We start from the raw sequence: 18459 nt of genomic DNA on the forward strand, positions 1-18459 counted from the left end.
TTGTCACTAAGTAGGACACACTTAAGCCTGTTTTTAACGAGTAGTGCAGCAGAAACTAAATTCTTCCTAATAGTTGGGACATGCAGAACACTGTTCAAAGTCAACACCTTGACGGATGTCATTTTCAATATTATTTTCACTGTTCCTGCAGTCCTTTCTGTTTCTGTGTCTCCCATGAATAAATCTTCATCATAGTAAACAGTGTACATTGCAAAGGTTTTTTTTTGCAGAGCAAATATGTCTAGTGGCACCTGAGTCGAGAAACCATTCCTTGGGATTTCCAATTAAGTAACACCCCGAGATCATTGCACACAAGTCATCTACATCTTCCATCTTTTCCATGATGTTTGCTTAACTTTTGCCTTTGTCTTTGTCCTTTCTTGGACCACGACAATCAGAAGACCTATGACCACCCTTGCCACAGTTGTAACAGTTGCCTTTGAATTTCTTCTTGGCCTGTTCTGACTTATTCCTGTTAGACTTCTTTCTCTTTTTGTCTTTGGTAGGAGCTTCTTCAACAATATTAAATCCAATGATTGTTAAGCTCTTATGAGACTTCTTTTCAGAATTTTGTTATATTCCTCAATCTTGAGCCGAACCATAAGATCTTCAAGCTTCATTTATTTAGCTTGTGCTTTAGATAATTCTTGAAATCGTTCCACGAAGGATGAAACTTCTCGATTATTGTAGACACTTGAAAAGCATTATTTACTACCATATCTTCAGCAATTAAATCATGGAGAATAAGTTGAAGTTCCTGCACTTGTAATCGAATAATTCTACTATCTATGATTTTATAGTCTAAAAACTTTGCGACCATAAACTTTTTCAAGCATGCATCTTCTGTCTTATATTTCTTCTCAAGTGCATTCCACAACTCTTTTGAAGTTGTTATTGCACTATAGACATTATATAAGTCATCCTCTAAAGCACTCAAAATGTAGCCTTTACATAGGAAGTCTGTCTGTTTCCATGCTTCAATGATCATGAATTTTTCTCTTTCTGGCATATCATCAGTAGGTATTGGAGTTTGTTCACTGGTAAGTTTCTGCAGACCAAGAGTGGTAAGCTAAAAAATTACTTGTTGCTGCCATCCTTTGGAACTCACACTAATGAATTTACGCGATTTCTCTGCTTGTGCTACAACAGTACGGGTTGGTGCAGCAACAACCATTGTAACACCGTTGTTTGCAATTTCTGATAAACAAAATCAATATAGTCTTAGTAAGCAACAACTTATAATTGTAGACTTCAAGGAGTATAAAATTACGAAGATTTTTGTCTCCACCAGAAACACAGATTATTATATAATAAAATAATTTCCTTCAGATTGTTGTCGGTCTGTGTTTGAAAATCAGAATTACTGATTCTGATCAAACTTTGCAGAAAACTTGAAGTAACCAAAGTTTACAGAATCAGTTCAAGAGATGAACAAAAATTAATTAAGAAAAAATTTAAAATCTGTAACGTACTAGAATCTAAAAAAATATGAATAGAAAAAGATCAGGTCCACTGAATTCATAGTGTCTCCATAAGGATATTATTCTCATATAGTATTCGAGGTTCAATTTAGAATATGATCTCCCACGGTAAAATGATCTCAACCACCACAATATAGATACCAAAAACTCTGGTGTCAGCGAACCAGTCAACAACAGTAAAATACGCGAAGTAATTTATTGTGCAGAAGAAGAAGAAGAGATCAGAAAAGTTTGTAAGGAAATTTCTGAAGAGTGAATGATATTTATAGGCAAGAGGAACAGGTTTCAAAAAGTTGTAATCCTTTTAGAAACCATACGATCATTAATGAAAGTTTGCAACCTTTCAAATGGTACTGACTGTTCCTGAGAGTTGCAACCTTTCAGAATAGTCATTTCCAAAAATGGCGGGAAATTTAAATAGAACGAAAAAGTTTTTTAAATAAAACAGGCCGCGCGCGGATCCGAGTCGGATCGGGTTAGTCAATAAAAAGGTTAAAATATTTCTGTTAATTTCAACTAAATAACTAAAAACTTTATGTTATCAACTAATTATTTGAAAACATTTTGGCCAATTATTTATTTAATTAATTAATTAAATAATTAAGTAGTTAAAACAAACTTTGTCCAAAATTAATCTCTCGATCGATCATTTGACGAAGCCGAACCTGAAGCCGAGACGAGCGAGCGACGACAACTGCGCGAGGGGGTCCCTTGTTCCAACCCTTTTAACAATTAATATGAGTGTTTCGATATCTAAACTCCCCTATTTTTCTTTCTACCACTGATGAGGGACAAATGTCTTTTTATTAAAGCGTAAGAGGACTTTTCAAGTTCTCAACCTTTAAAGTTCCTCTATTTTCCATCAATTCTTGCTACATACCCAACAATATATAATTGTTTATAATCCACATATGACAAAATTCAAGTTAAAGCATTGTGAGTCTAGTGAAATATGTTGTAAATATATGAACAATTTCAGATGTCAATGCTGTACTCATCTTGAAATCAATAGCAAGAACTGAAGTAACGTTCTCGAAAAGCAAATTTGATAGACATCCTATATATTTAAAAGAGACACGATTGAATTTATGGATCTTGACGAAATCTAAACTAGTGCAATGACATAGTTCCAAACATTTCAAGTTGAAGCATGATGGTCCAACAATTTCCATGCGAGTCAACTGTCGTGTTTGATGAATAGATAGTTTCTCAAGAAGGGACAGTTGAAGATGAAAAAGTTGAACACCCGATTTTCAACATCAACGTTGTTGAAAGCCAGAATTTTGAGACTAACAAATGGCGACAAATTCAATCTAAAACTTGAAATGAGCTGAAAAGGAAAGGTATATCGTCAATGCTCATATTTACTAAGTGATAGATGTAGTTGAAAGATTTCAATCTTTTTCTTTGATGATACAAAGTTGAGACATTTATTGATTAAGCGCTTAAAATGCTTATGAAAAGAAAACAAAACATCTTCCATGTAATAAACTATGAAATGTCGAATTTGAGGCGCGTCACATGAGATGCTGCCATTGAGTTGAAAGGGAACTTTTTTGGACTGCTTCTCTAATTGTTAATTGAGACAGAATTAATACAATAACTTCATCTGGCAATTGGCTAAGTCTGTCCTCCATTGATATCAAAATTAATTTTATTAATACGAACACTACTTTGTTTTCGTTACAGCCTTAATTCAATTTGTCCAATAAATGTTGTGGTTTATATAGATTTTCAAACCAAATGTGAGTTTTTCTGTATCAAGCCCAATTGAATTAGGATTTAGTTTTTATTATTACTTTCTAAATTTACTGTATCAAACCCAAACCCAACTGGATTTGTTTTTATTTTTAATAATTTAGACCCCGCTTCTATATCAAAACCAATTGGATTTGGATTTGGATTTGTTTAAGTTTTCTAAACATAATTCTTACTTTGCTTAACACAGACAAATATCCATTGAACTTAGAGCAGGTAAATAATTAGGCTAGGAACTTAGATACTCCCTCCGTCTCATTTATGTGGTACTTTTTGCATTTCGAGATTCAAACAAATCTATCTTTGATCGTATGTTTTTAATAGATCCTTTTAACAGTTTGAATTATCAATTATTGTGACTTACAATACTCTTTAAGTACTTCACAAATATATAAATTTCATTTAAAAAAAATTGAAAATTCCATAGGCAAATGTCCGGTCAATGTTAACGTGTTTGACTCTCGAAAAATGAAAAGTGTCATATAAAATGAGACAGAGGGAGTATTATCATAGAGATTTCTTCAAACGCTATGATCAAGAGTAAGAGATAATTCCTAATCTTTCAAATATTTTAGATAAACACCTGCATTACATCTTACATGTTCTCTTTTGTCTTCTTCAAAGATATTTCAAAAACTTAATTTGAAGCTATGGAATCATGTTCTTTATTTTCTTCTATCTCAACCCTCAAAACTCGAATTTAAGATAGAGTGCTCTGTGGCCACAACAATATAATGTTAAGTACAAAATTCCAGAAATACCTTTGGTTATCTATGAGCTTGAAGAGCTAAATCTGCCCGGCATCGTCTTTGGCACAATGGGAAACAATTAAAGTATCATCAAACTCTAACAGCCCACATTAACATCTCTAGGTTGGATATATGAGTTTTATATATTACTAATATAAATGGTACGATGAAAAATCATCCGAAGTTGTTACCACTGCATCCGATGTATAGTATCCTTCGAATATGATATTTGCAAATCATCTAAGATTCACAGTGCCTCTTCTTTCAAATATAAGATAAATCTTTCATTGTCTGATCCAAATTTGAAAGAGGAGTTAAAACTTCAATCTTAAATTTTGAGATAAAACCTCAAAAACCTTACCTCGTGTTGTAACAAGTGCACTTTCCTTATGCAAAGAAGAAGAATCAGACAAATCAAGAATAGAGAGAAAAACGGAAGTAGAAGATAATTAGTCAATGACAACTACAAGAGATCCTAAAATTGAAAATTAAAACAATATTCATCAAAGTGGCAAAACACTGAGGAATTAGAGCAGGGCTTAAAAAAAGTGGCATGTTTTGAACATGTGTTTGGTAGTTGAAGGAACGATCATTATCTAACGTCCTATGAAGAATCTCGTCGTTTAATCTACCAGATAAGTATTAACCATCTTTAGTATTCATATGAATGGTAGCCATCCAACTACTATACACGGTAAAACAAATTGTTCATTAAACTGTATATATGATGTTATGCATATGTTCATTATCTAAAGAGCTCTTTATATGTAAACAAATTTTATATTTTATTTTGATAAACATCAAACTGACGTTAATCTGGCGAAACCTTCATCTTTTTTACTTGTCCTTCTTCTCTTCTCTTTTCTCCTTCTTTCTCTTCTCTTTTCTCCGAAGCCCTAAGAATAAATTTGATTTTCCAAAACTGACTTAAGACTTAATTTTTACGCCAATTAAACTCTTAAAACGAATTAGGAAATAATTGGTGAAAAAACTAGTTTGCCCTTCCTTAAATCTAGAATTGAAATTTCCTCACCTTAACAATCCAAATTCTGAAAGACATATCTTCCTCATACGATATCGAAAATGTGCAAACTCGACGGCGTTGGAAATATCTCTCCAAGGGCTTTTCAACCACATCAAGAACTACCTCTAACTCATCGTGAGCTAGAAGTTATGATTATTTGAAGATGGCCAAAACTCATTTCTTAAACTTAGAAAAATTTCTAGATTTTCCCCTTTCTTTCCAAAAGTGGTTATTTTTTTTTATTTCTTAGCTTATTCTTAGTTATTTCGAGTTAGAAGATGTGACAAATGATTAATGAATCGTCCATATATTGTTTGTATTTTTATTCTTTTAGAAAATAATAATATAATTTTGAGACAGATATTTTGAATAAATATTATTGCTAATGTATCTTTTGTAATGATATCTTGAATTAACAAAGTTATTTCTTATAATATAGATGTCCTAAGAAAAAAATAATACATAATAATTAAACACATCATATTAATATTCAAATCCTTTTTATATAATTTCATCAAAACTAATCTTTTTCAATTTTTTTTTTTATTTTGATCGTTTAGTTTTTTCTTTGTAAGTTGATTCCAATACTCATATTTATGAAAAATAACTTAAAAGTTCTCAAATAGATTATTATCATATTATAAGTTAAGAAATCATAAAATAATAAAAATAAAAATAAAATTGAAATATGATTTTTATAACCAATTCGTAAAATAACTCATAAATGTTATTTCTAATAATAACTAGAGGTGATGATCCATGTCAGCAACAATCCAATATTATAAATGTTATTATATAAAAGTTAAACGCATTAAAAAAGAAATCAGACAATTAGTAAATAATCACGATTATTATTAAGTATGGTAAATTATATAAGAACTTAAGAATCAATGAGATTATTTTATTCTATATAAGATGACAAATAATTTACAATTTCAAAGGTCCAGGTGTAAATTCCTTCATATTATTAAAAGATTGCTTTCTAACATCATTTGGAATCAATCTAAACTTTTATCTCAAAAGTCTTACTCTTTCTATCTCTAATTATTTGTTCATTTTTGAATTAATAAATCTATTAAAAAAGTAATTATTGACATATTGAGTTTATCATTTTACCCATATTAATTATATAGTGGACGAATTGAAAACTTAGAATTTTCAAAAAGTTATATCTTTTTCAAAGTAATTAATTTAGGGTATGATAGGTAAATATATTTTGTCCTTCTTGATTTGTCAAATTGAACAAATAATTAAGAACAACTAAAAAAAAAAAAATAGATACGCAATTAGGGACAAAAGGGAGGGAGTATAAAATAAGTTTAAATCTTAGAAATTTTATTTATGAAATTCAAGTGTTATACCTATCATACTTTGTTTTTTTTTTCCTTCTTTATTTCAAAGAGACAATAAGTGTCCCCAACCATTACAAAGAATAAGAGTCAACATTAACTTCGAAATTTATTAGCGTGTTTCCTTTTTTTTGTGACACAAGTTATAAGTTCTTTTCAAAAACTTAGAAGGTGTTAGCATTGATTTAAAAATTAGTCAAACTTATTTAAAGTTAATTTTTACTTTTGAAAGTGATTGAAAAATATAAAAATTAATTTAAAATAAGTTAAAACTGACTTCAAATTAGTTAAGAAGTGTTTGACAAGGTAAAAAAATAACTTAAAATAAGTTTAAAATGACTCAAAATATATCAAAAAAAAATCAAAAGTAGGTACTTTTTATTTTTTTGACTTAAAAGTCATTTCGATTTAATTTTTTATTTTTGACTTAAAATCTACTTTTAAAGCCAATTCAAACAGGCTTTTACTTTGTACTACACTCTCCCTTTTAAATAAATTGTCGTATTTTAATTTGATACAAAATTTAAGATAGTAAATTAGACTTTAACATTTAATAATCAAATATATCAAAATATTTTTTAATGTTTATGGTCTTGAACATCTCAGGTGCAAAGCTGAAACGAAAAATTGCTACATAAGATTTTTTTAAAAAAACAGACCTCAATAAGCATTTTTTTAATCATGTTAATAAAATGTACACACTTATCTTGTAAGATTGTCTCTTTAGGAAATATCATCAAACAAAATTAAAACAATTTATCTTCTCCATATAAGTGTAATTACGTTTTACTCTTTATGATAAGTGTTCATTATTCAACTTTTATTCGCTATTAAATTTTGATAGAGTGTCTTTGATATGTCTTCTCAACTCAATTTTTAATCTGTAAAAGAACTAACTAAATGTGTACAAGTTCCCTAATAATACTAGCTGTAATTGTACACCATAAAAGATTTAAATATGTTTAGCTGGTTAGTTAGTTAGTTAGAATGTGTAAGTAAATTAGTTAGAAGAGATTAGTCATACCATGTGGTTATATATAAAGCAATGTATGTAGCATTGGAGAATTTATTCAATAAAAAATAAGTTTTTCTTTTCTTCCTCATTACTTCTATGTTCCTCTCAAACATACTCTTCAATTGAGTTTTTACTCTTTTAATTCATCTTCTTAACTTAGTCGCTATTAAATGTACTTAAATTTTGGATGATACCATTGCTCTTTTTGTGTAATAATAAAGATAGTACAATGAATTGGAACTCCATTAGAGGTTTTGCAAATAACTTTTGGGGAGTAAGACAAGAAACGATGTGAACACATTGAACAAATATATATATATATATATATATATATATATATATATATATATATATATATATATATATATATATATATATATATATGAAGAAACCGTACCCAGAACAAGAATCGGGTTCTTGTAAGTTGCTTTTAAGTAAAGACACAAACATTTATTATATTAAAAACCTTCCTCAGTCAAGGAAGGAAAAACCTCATTTTATTAATTCAACTATAAGATTTTCTGATTACAACTCAATAATCAAAAAGCCTTATCTCTACTACCTCTATCGATTGACTACAATCGATCTCTCCAAAAGGCCAAACCCACCTTTTGTTACAACTCTCACTAAAACTCAACCCTACAAAGAGCCAAACCCACCCTTTGTACAATAAACTGTAAATTACAATTAAGAACAAAACAAGACGATAACTCTACACGTTAAAAACCTTCTCACTCAAGAACGTTTTAAACGTAGCAACCCTATCGATCTTGAAGACTTCAGTCTGATGAATAATTCTCACTTTTTCCTCTATGTTAAGTCGTAGGATTCTTCATCAGCGTCGTCCTCTTCTTATAGAGTTTCTTTTGCTTTCAATCCTTATCAGATAAGGTAAGGAAGTTATTGTTAAACAAGGATTCCCTTTTAAAGTACAATCCTTATTATATACAACTTCCTTCCTTAATAATATATTTAAAGTTTTCCTTATTTGTTTCAACATATATCTTTAATATATTATTTTTGACTTTGACAAACAACTCTATTTTCTTGATTACTTGGCTGACCCATTTTACTCGATCTTGAACTCGAGCTTGGCTTCTTTTGCTGCGTACATTTGCTACTGATTATTTGCACTTCTTGTCTATCATCAAAACATGAATTATTGATTCTATAATATTCTATCATATTCCCCCTTTTTGATGAAGACAAACAAATCTATCTGTGTGATGCATGCGCAAATACTCTTCCCCCTTTTGACAAATAAAAAAGAATCCAACAGCAATAAGCAAACCCAATCAACATCCATATCAACAATTTAAGCCCAGCCAGTTGAGCGTAATAAAATGTTCTGGCAACAAAACAAAGAGTAACAACACAGAGTTTAAATAACTAAGAGAACCAGCTGCAAACAAGATGCTTTTTCAATGTGAAGGTTAACCTGGCTTAGTTGAAGCAGAAGCCAGCATATCTAGAACTCTGTCAACTCTTGCATTGTTAGCAAGTTGCTGCTGCACAAACTGATCCTTCAACCTATGAATTTCAGCATTTGAAGTGTCAAGTTCAACACGTAACTTCTGGTTTTCTGACTTAAGAGTAGCATTCTTTTCTTCAGCTACTTTAAGTTCCCTGAGTAACTGAGCAACAGGACCAGATGTACGTGGAGAAGCATTTGCAACCTGTTCTGACTCCATGGGAATGCCACAATCAGCAAGGATGGTTTGAGTGAACATATATGCATGAGTTAAAATCCTGTCTTCTCCCAATGGTACTTCAAATGCATCAAAAGCTAACTGATGAGAACCTAGTTTAGGATCAACAATTCTAGCAAGATGTTTGATAATCAGTGTGGGCCAGTCAATGCGTTCTTTGCACTCAAGAGCATTCATAAGTCCCATGTCTCTTATGGAGGCAATGTGACGTTGGTGATCTCTAGGCAGTATCACCTTATGAACTATCTCGAAAAGAAGCTTATGCAAAGATCTCATAATGCCCTTTAAAACAGTTTGTGCCCTAGAATTGACTCTACCTTGAGAGAATTTGGCTGGCAAGCTAGAAAATTCATCAAAACCCCAACTGTACTCATTAATCCCCACATATGGTATATGCAAGATTTCCCCAAGTTTAGTTGCATCAAAGACAATGCCAACCCCCTTCACACTAGATGATACCACATCTCTTTCTAGGATTACCAAGTTTGTATAGAAGTCTACCACTTCGTGTTCATAAATCAAATTAGGTTCAAGGAATAATTCCTCCAACCCCTGAAACATTAGTAGTTCACAAACCTGCTTGACTATATCCATTGAAAGTATACCAGGATGAAAAGTTCTACCTCTAAGCACTGTCTTGGTTTGGAAATACTTTTTCTTTCCCACTATGCGAAATTATCTACATTTCTTTTTGCAGATTTTGATTTTGATTGAGGAGTTGCAGAATGTTTACCCTTAGAGACATCATCAGTTTCAGAATCAAGATTCATTGGAGAAACAGATGAGTGAGCAAGAGACTTACCCAAACGACGACGCTTCACACTAGATGTTGCACCATCAGTTGGTTTGGCCACATTCGCACTCCGAGTCATTGGCCTGTGTGGACGAACCTGCTTAACTGCAATGTGCTTTCTTGGTTTTTTAGGGTGAAGGGTACTCAAAAGAATGTAATCATTGATTGGATAATGTGGAGATGGTGGTGGGTTTTGAGGAGTAATTTTGTGAGATGGGGAAGAAGGGGGGTTATTTGGGACAGTGGTTGTAGGGGTTTCTGGGTTTGGTGATAATGGGGTTTCTTGGATTGGTGATGGTGGAGTTTCTATGGTGGGTGGTGGTGGAGATTTTGCAACTACAGGTGGAGATGCTTCTTTAACTGGTGATGGTGGAGATGTAACTTTTGGTGGTGGAGATGTAGACGGATCTGATTTGGGTGAAGATGTAGATGGTTGGTTGGAAGTTCACTTTCTTCCCCTCAATTAGGCACAACATCAACGACCGGGTTCTCTTCCCCCTTGAGAAAATTCAGTGTCAGACGAGTTTTCATCATCTGAGTAAGCAACGAGTGGGTTAACCATGGTGATGGAGGAGATTTCTTTTTCTTTTTTTTTGAAGAATGAAGATGAGAAAAAGTTGGTTGCTTGTTTAGAGAGAGTGCTTTATTGGCAACGGTTTTGATGTTGTATTAGAGGGGTTTGAGTAATTATGGGGGATTGACATTAAGGAGAAGTGTGCTTTGACGGTTGCACCTGCTTTTCAGAGACGTGACATAGGAGAGAGAAGATGGAATTGTGTTCCCCCCCCCCCCTTTTTTTATTTTTTTTATTTTTGACAGGTAAGTGTAAAACAGTTGTAGAACCAATTTGACCGAACATGGTTCATATCTCCTTAAAACTTGGTTGGACAGAATTCAATCTAAAAAGATGAGCCCTAACTCAAGTCTATTTTTCTGAAATGACTCTCTTCCTAGTGCCTTGGTGAAAATATCAGCAACTTGATCCTCAGTTTTGTAGAACTCCATTACTATGTTTCCTTTTTCAACATTATCACGAAGAAAGTGATGTCTAACATCTATGTGTTTGGTGCGTTTGTGTTGAGCTGGGTTTTTGGCCATGTTCATAGCACTTGTGTTATCACATAGAATAGGAATACAACCTGTTTCTATACCAAAGTCTTTAAGCTGCTGTTTTATCCAAAGAAGTTGGGCATAACATGAAGCAGCTGCAACATACTCAGCCTCTGCAGTAGATAGAGCCATTGAATATTGTTTTCTAGTTGCCCAAGATATTAAACATGGTCCTAAAAAGTGTTCCATCCCAGAGGTACTTTTTCTATCAACCATATGTCCTGCATAATCTGCGTCTGCAAATCCCTTTAGATCAAAGAGTCACCAGTTGGATACCAGAGAACCAGTTTCATTGTGCCTTTTAAACATCTCAAGATTCTTTTGACAGCTTTTAGATGTGATTCCTTGGGACAAGACTGAAACCTTGCACATAGACCAACACTGAACACTATATCAGGTCTACTGGCAGTGAGGTATAGGAGTGATCCAATCATACCTCTATATCTAGTGTCATTGACTGGTGAACCTGGTTCATCTTTATCCAGCTTTGTTGTTGTCCCAATGGGTGTGTCATTTGACTTAGCTTCATTCATATCATACTTCTTCAGTAATTCCTTGATGTAGTTTTGTTTATGAATTAATGTTCCAACTGGAGTTTGCTTAATTTGGAGTCCCAAAAAGAAGTTTAACTCTCCCATTATACTCATCTCAAACTCACTAATCATTAGTTGAGCAAATTTTACTCCTAGTGAGTCATTGGTTCCTCCAAATATGATATCATCTACATATACTTGGACTATGAACAGATCTTTACCTTGTTTTCGAAGAAACAATGTATTATCAATTTTTCCTCTTGTATATCCATGTGTGAGAAGGAAAGAAGACAATCGATCATACCATGCTCTAGGTGCTTGTTTTAGCCCATAGAGTGCCTTGTCCAGTTTATATACATGATTAGGATACATGGTATTTTCAAAATCTGGGGGTTGTTTTACATACACCTCTTCTTGTAGGTAACCATTTAAGAAGGCACTTTTGACATCCATTTGGTAGATTTTAAACTCCATGTGAGCAGCATATGCGACCAATATTCTAATTGCCTCAATTTTTGCTATTGGTGCAAAGGTATCATCATAGTCTATACCATCTTCTTGGTTGTGTCCCTGTACAACTAGCCTAGATTTGTTGCGCACTATTTGTCCTTGCTCATCGAGCTTGTTTCTAAATACCTACCTAGTTCCTATTACCGTCCTGTTTTGAGGTTTTGGAACCAGGTTCCACACTCTTCTTCTTTCAAACTGGTTGAGTTCTTCTTGCATGACACTAATCCAATCAGAGTCTAGCATTGCTTCCTTTATATTTTTAGGCTCAATCAGGGACACATAGGCAGAAAATGCACACATACTACATAATTTGGATCTTGTAGATATGCCTGAGTTAAGAGGAGTAAGAATGTTTTGCAAAGGGTGAGAGCTTTGATGTTTCCAACTGTGAGTTAGAATACTTACTGGCTCTTGAGGTGCAGATTAACCAGTTTCATTAGTAGACTTATCTCCTATTTCAGATGTGTTATCAGAGGGTACATATTCTTTTTCCCATATTTTTTGTTCTTATGGCTTGGAGCAGGTTCCCTCATTCTGTTCATCCTCTGAATTTCCTTCAACTTCATTGTTATTTTCATTAAAGACAACATTGACAATTTCTTCTACACGGTTTGTTCTTTTATTCAATACCTTGTAGGCCTTGCTTTGTGATGAGTAGCCCAGAAAAATTCCTTCATCACTCTTAGCATCAAATTTTCCCAAATTGTCTTTGTCATTGTTGTGTATAAAGCATACACACCCAAAGGCCCTAAGATGTGCTAAATTTGGTTTTCTTCCTTTTAGCAGCTCATATGGTGTTTTGTTTAACACTGATCTAATCATACATCTATTTATTAGATAACACCCTATGTTTACTACTTCAGCCCAATAGAATTTTGGAGGTTTGCTTGAGATTAACATTGTTCTTGCAATATCTTACAGTGTTCTATTTTTCCTCTCAACAAAACCATTTTGTTGTGGTGTTCTAGGTGCGGAGAAGTTATGCTCAATCCCATTTGTAGTACAGAATTGTAGGAATTGTGAGTTCTCAAACTCCAGCCCATGATCAGATCAAATGCTGATTATTTCTTTGTTGAATTTCTTCTGAACCAGCTTTGCAAAGATTTCAAACATAGTGAATGTCTCCTCCTTTGTTGCAAGAAACAATGTCCAAGTGAATCTTGAGTAATCATCAACTATTACAAACACATATCTTTTTCCGCCCCTGCTTTGTACACGCATTAGTCCACACAAATCCATGTGAAGCAGTTCTAGTGGCTAGGTTATACTTACTGTCAACTTTGGTTTGAAGGATGACCTAACCTGTTTTTCCTTGAATGCAGGTTCCACATACTTGGTTGTCCCTGAAACTTTTGGTTTCCAGTCCCCTAACCAGGTCTTTAGATATGAGTTTGTTTATAGTTGTCATGCTAATGTGTCCCATTCTTTAGTGCCATAGCATGGAGCAATCAGAGACTGCACTTAGACATTTAAGAGTATCTTCCTTGGAGTCAACAATCTTGGCTTTGTACACATTCTTGTGTCTCTTACCTAGTAGAACCAAGTTCCCAGTCACTGAGTTTGTTACTCTGCATTCCTTTTCTGTAAAGAGAACATTGTTTCCTTTATCGAATATTTGAGATACGCTCAATAGATTATGTTGTAGGCCATTCACATAATATACGTTCTCAATTGCATGAGTATCCATTGATCCAACCTTTCCAATTCCCTGAATTTCACCACTTGAGTGAGAGGAAGCTTCTTTTATCTCCAGTCATGTGTCTGGAACATGCACTATCCAAATACCATTGTTGTTGCTTCCTCTTCACTGATCCCTCCAATTTAAGTTTGGGGATTAGATTTTGGTACCCAAATCCACTTTGATTTATTCTTAGGGAATGTATGGATAAGATTTCTTCTGGCCCATCTAGGAAGAGATTTGACAATAGGAATTTGTTTTTGCTCATTGGGTTTCTCATGATGAGGTTTTCTCAAAGATTTCAAGTTTTTGTTATGAGCAGTTTTTTTCCTTTGACAATCATGACTTTTATGCCCTACCAGCCCACAGTGCATGCATAGACAATCTATGTTGTGATTTTTTACTTGAGAGCTAGTTCTATCAAAACCTATCCCATGTCTCTCAAATGTGCGATTTTGGTCCATCTCATTCGATTTTCTGCTTCAGTTTTAGTCATAAGAAGCCCTTTGGAGAGTGCTTCATTACTTTTGGTTACCAAGTCCAGGTTTTTACTTAGTTCAGTATTCTTGGATAAAAGATGAAGATTTTGTTTTTCAAGAATCTTGTTTTCTTCGCTTAGCGATGCATAGTTTTCCGTTATCAATTATCTTTTTGAGTCTATGGTTTTATATGCATCAATGAGAGTGTAGAGTAAAGATTCAAGCTCCCTTTTTGAGTATGAGTTTAGATTGTCTTGTATGTGATAAAGACTAACCTTTTCATTCATATCTTCTTTTTCTTTATCCTCTTCAGAATCTGATCCAGCGATGAGTGCTAGTATTGTTTCTTGTTATTTGCAGGTTTCCTTTTCTTCCTTGGTTTCCACTACTACAAGAGCAAGAAAGTCATAATCATCTTCTTGTTCTAGTGCAAGAAGGGACTTGTTTTCTGTATCATCACCCTCAGACTCTTCGTTAGATGAATTCCCCGTTGCTGCAAAGACCCTCTTCATTGAAATGTATTCCTCTTGAGTTGTCATTCTTCTGTTTGAGGGGACAAACTTATCCTTTTTAATTTCCTTGCCCTTCTCAAAGTTTGCCTTTTTCTGCTTTAAAGCCCAAAGTGGACAGAATTTGATGAAGTGATCTGGGCTCCCACACTTATGACAAACCTGGTCTTTAGTGTTTTCAGATGGTTTTTGAGATGTTTTCTTTTGAAAGGCCTGCCCTCTCTTTTGCATTCTGGTGAACCTTTTGGTTATGAGGGCAATATTTTCATCTTCAAAATCATCTGATGTAGTAGCCTTTAGAACCAGGTTCCTTTCCTTTCTTTTTCCTCCAATATCCTTTTCTTGGTTTTTCTTGAGTTCGTATGTGATGAGATTACCAATTAACTCATCCATGGCCAGTGAGTCTAGGTCGCGGGCTTCAGTGATAGCCTCGACTTTGCTTTCCCAAGATCCAGGAAGGACACTCAAGAGTTTCCTTACTGCTTTCCATTAGGAACTATCTCTCCTAAGGAGTACATCTCATTAATTATGGAGGTGAACCTGGTGTACATGTCTTGAATAGTTTTCCCTTCTGCCATCCTGAACAGCTCATATTGCCTGTTCAAGTTATCAATTTTAGACTTCTTGACTTGCGTTGTTCCCTCATGAGCGGTTTGTAGTGTTTCCCATATGACTTTGGCATCTTGACAATACGAGATTCGATTGTATTCGTCTGGTCCTATGCCACAGATCAAAATTTTCTTGGCTTTGGCATTGTTTTGGATTGCAAGCTTGTCTTCAACATTCCATTCTTTTTTTTCCTTTGGGATTTTCGTGATTCCATCAGTTGCAGTTTTCATAGGTATGGTTGCTCCATCTAGAATTACTCCCCATAGATCAGGGTTTTCGCCAATAATATGGTCCATCATACAATTTTTCCACCATCCATAATATTTGCCATCAAACAGTGGTGGACGTGTTTGTGAAGCTCCTTCTTGTGGGGTAGGTGGTGCTGCCATTGAGTCTTTTCAAGATGTGAATCTTTTATACAAAAGACCTTCTCTGATACCAATTGAAGAAACTGTACCCCAGAATAAGAACCAGGTTCTTGTAAGTTGCTTTTAAGTTAAGACACAAACACTTATTAAATTAAAAACCTTCCTCACTCAAGGAAGGAAAAACCTCGTTTTATTAATTCAACTATAAGATTTTGTGATTACAACTCAATAATCAAAAAGCCTTATCTCTACTACCTCTCTCAATTGACAACAATCGATCTCTCCAAAAGGCCAAACCCAGCTTTTGTTAGAACTCTCACTAAAACTCAACCCTACAAAGAGACAAACCCACCCTTTGTACAATAAACTGTAAATTACAATTAAGAACAAAATAAGACGATAACTCTATATGTTAAAAACCCTTCTCACTCAAGAACGTTTCAAACGTAGCAACCCTATCGATCTTGAAGACTTCAGTTTGATGAATAATTCTCACTTTTCTCTCTATGTGAAGTCGTAGGATTCTTCATCAGCGTCGTCCTCTTCTTATATAGTTTCTTTTGCCTTCAATCCTTATCAGATAAGGTAAGGAAGTTATTGTTAAACAAGGATTCCCTTTTAAAGTACAATCATTATTATATACAACTTCCTTCTTTAATAATATATTTAAGGTTTTCCTTATTTGTATCAACTTATACCATTAATATATTATTTTTTGCTTTGACAAACAACTCTATTTTCTTGATTACTTGGCTGACCCATTTTACTCGATCTTGGCTTCTTTTGCTGCGTACATTTGCTACTGATTATTTGCAATTCTTGTCTATCATGAAAACATGAATTATTGATTCTATTATATTCTATCAATATATATATATATATATATATATATATATATATATATATATATATATATATATTTGAATTCGTGATAGGTGTGAACATGGCTTTTGCTAAGTGCAATGGACCTGAACTCTTAACATATTTGTCCTTCAACTTAACTAAAACTCCATTATGGTTGCTCAAATTTTCATTCCATCATGCATATTGTTGTTCTATGGATGATCGATTTCAACCCTTCACATATTGAAATTAGTTCAGAATTATTATTCCTTTTAAAATTCATTTGCTTCATAGAAGTTTGTATTTATTTTCTCTAAAATTAAAATGCTTATTCGAGTGATCTCTACTAAGTTTTCTTTTCTAATAAATCTGCAACAGAAGTTTTTTTTTCTTTTTTCATTTCATTGTTTATATATATATATATGTGTGTGTGTGTGTTTGTTCCATCTATCTTTCTAATAAGACACATGGTAGTTGTGATTCTGTTTTACCTTTCCCTTTTCTGTGGACAACACTCCTTTCTCAAGTCAACAAACTTAAAATAGAAGTACGAGAGTATAGTAGTTTTTGTACTTTGAAAAAAAGAATGAGAGGTAGACAATAAAGTTCATGCCAAGCAAATAATATGAATGATAAATAATATAAAAATCATGATATTATATTTAAGAATAATTAGTGTTAAAATCTCTAGTAGTCCTATTATCTATTTCTTTGAATATAAATTTAAGAATTTCAGTTTTTAGTTTCAAATTTGTATTGAATTTGAACTTGGTTCACATAAAAAACTTCGATGGACAAAACTATGTGGATTTATTCTATTACAACCTTGGTATTACACTTGCCTTCATTAGATTTATTTTTAATTGCCTTCGTCTTTGATCTTCATAGAGAACTTATAGCATTTAATCTCCGAGATCCTCTCACCTGTTAAATTATGAAAATCCTTTTTATATTTGTAAGTTAGAAGAATTGTGACATGATGATATTGATTGGCTAAAGCATGTCCTTGTAAGATGGAAGAGATGACAACTTATCTTGTCCAATCAAATTGAAACTCTTATGACAATATTTGATTAGCTAGAACATGCAGCTTCTATTAAGGTGAAACCTATATTATCAGGATAACTTTTTTTTTTACCATATTTTGGTTGCTATAATGATATTTGATTAAATAAAACATGTCACTTGTGCTGGAACGAAACAATTGTGCCGAGGGCAATTTTTTGATAAATTAGGCTGAAATTTACATGATAATATTTGATTGGTTTGAACATGTTAGCCTTGTTGAGCGGAAAAATTTGTGATTAGGATGACTTTTTTGACCAATCAAATTTTAGTTTATGTTGTTTAATGATTGAAACATGTAAGATGTACACGAGGCGTGTTTGATTTGACTGGGCATGTTGTATCACTTTCAACATGTGGCATGATCTTATTGGCCATTTCACTTGGCCTGCACGTCATATTAAATCACCCATATTATATTAATGTAAGATTCTGAAAATGACTTAGATGAACTAGATCCTAACATATTGTTCATGATGGTCTAAGGTCCTAAATAGGTCTATAATGTGGTATTGAGGCAGTGTCTAGGAGTTTAGGTGATTTGAAAGTGAAACGTCAAAGGACGACTAAGATGTTCGACAACTAAGTCACCTATGTGTCTCATATGTGGTTTTATGTGTTTATGTGTGATTCACAAGGTTATATGGTCCTTAAATTATTTATTACGGTGTATATAAGAAGCGTGTCAAGTTTCATTAATTTTTGAGGTAAAACGTCCAAGAATCTCCATGACATTTGAAGGTTTTACCTTGAAACGACCTTGTGTATCTATGCATGTTTAGTCAAGTTTTACGTGTTCATTTTGGATGAAATTCATGTTAGGGGTCCTAAAATCATATAAGAGCATGTTTGGGTTGGAAAAATATGGGCAAACGTC

The 18459-nt window shown here is 33.3% G+C and overlaps 2 protein-coding genes across 2 annotated transcripts; both read right to left on the reverse strand.

Moving 5' to 3' along the window:
* Positions 1-14538: 14538 nt before the first annotated feature.
* LOC104645099 (uncharacterized) lies at positions 14539-15090 on the reverse strand. The gene has a single exon (XM_010316118.1). It carries the CDS (start codon positions 15088-15090, stop codon positions 14539-14541), a length of 552 nt encoding a protein of 183 aa, XP_010314420.1.
* Positions 15091-15173: 83 nt separating this feature from the next.
* LOC138340458 (uncharacterized) lies at positions 15174-15695 on the reverse strand. The gene has a single exon (XM_069292182.1). The coding sequence runs from the start codon at positions 15693-15695 to the stop codon at positions 15174-15176; it is 522 nt and encodes a 173-aa protein (XP_069148283.1).
* Positions 15696-18459: the final 2764 nt, after the last annotated feature.

Source organism: Solanum lycopersicum, chromosome 12 (assembly GCF_036512215.1).
Source record: "Solanum lycopersicum chromosome 12, SLM_r2.1".
In the NCBI taxonomy this organism is placed as follows: domain Eukaryota; kingdom Viridiplantae; phylum Streptophyta; class Magnoliopsida; order Solanales; family Solanaceae; genus Solanum; species Solanum lycopersicum.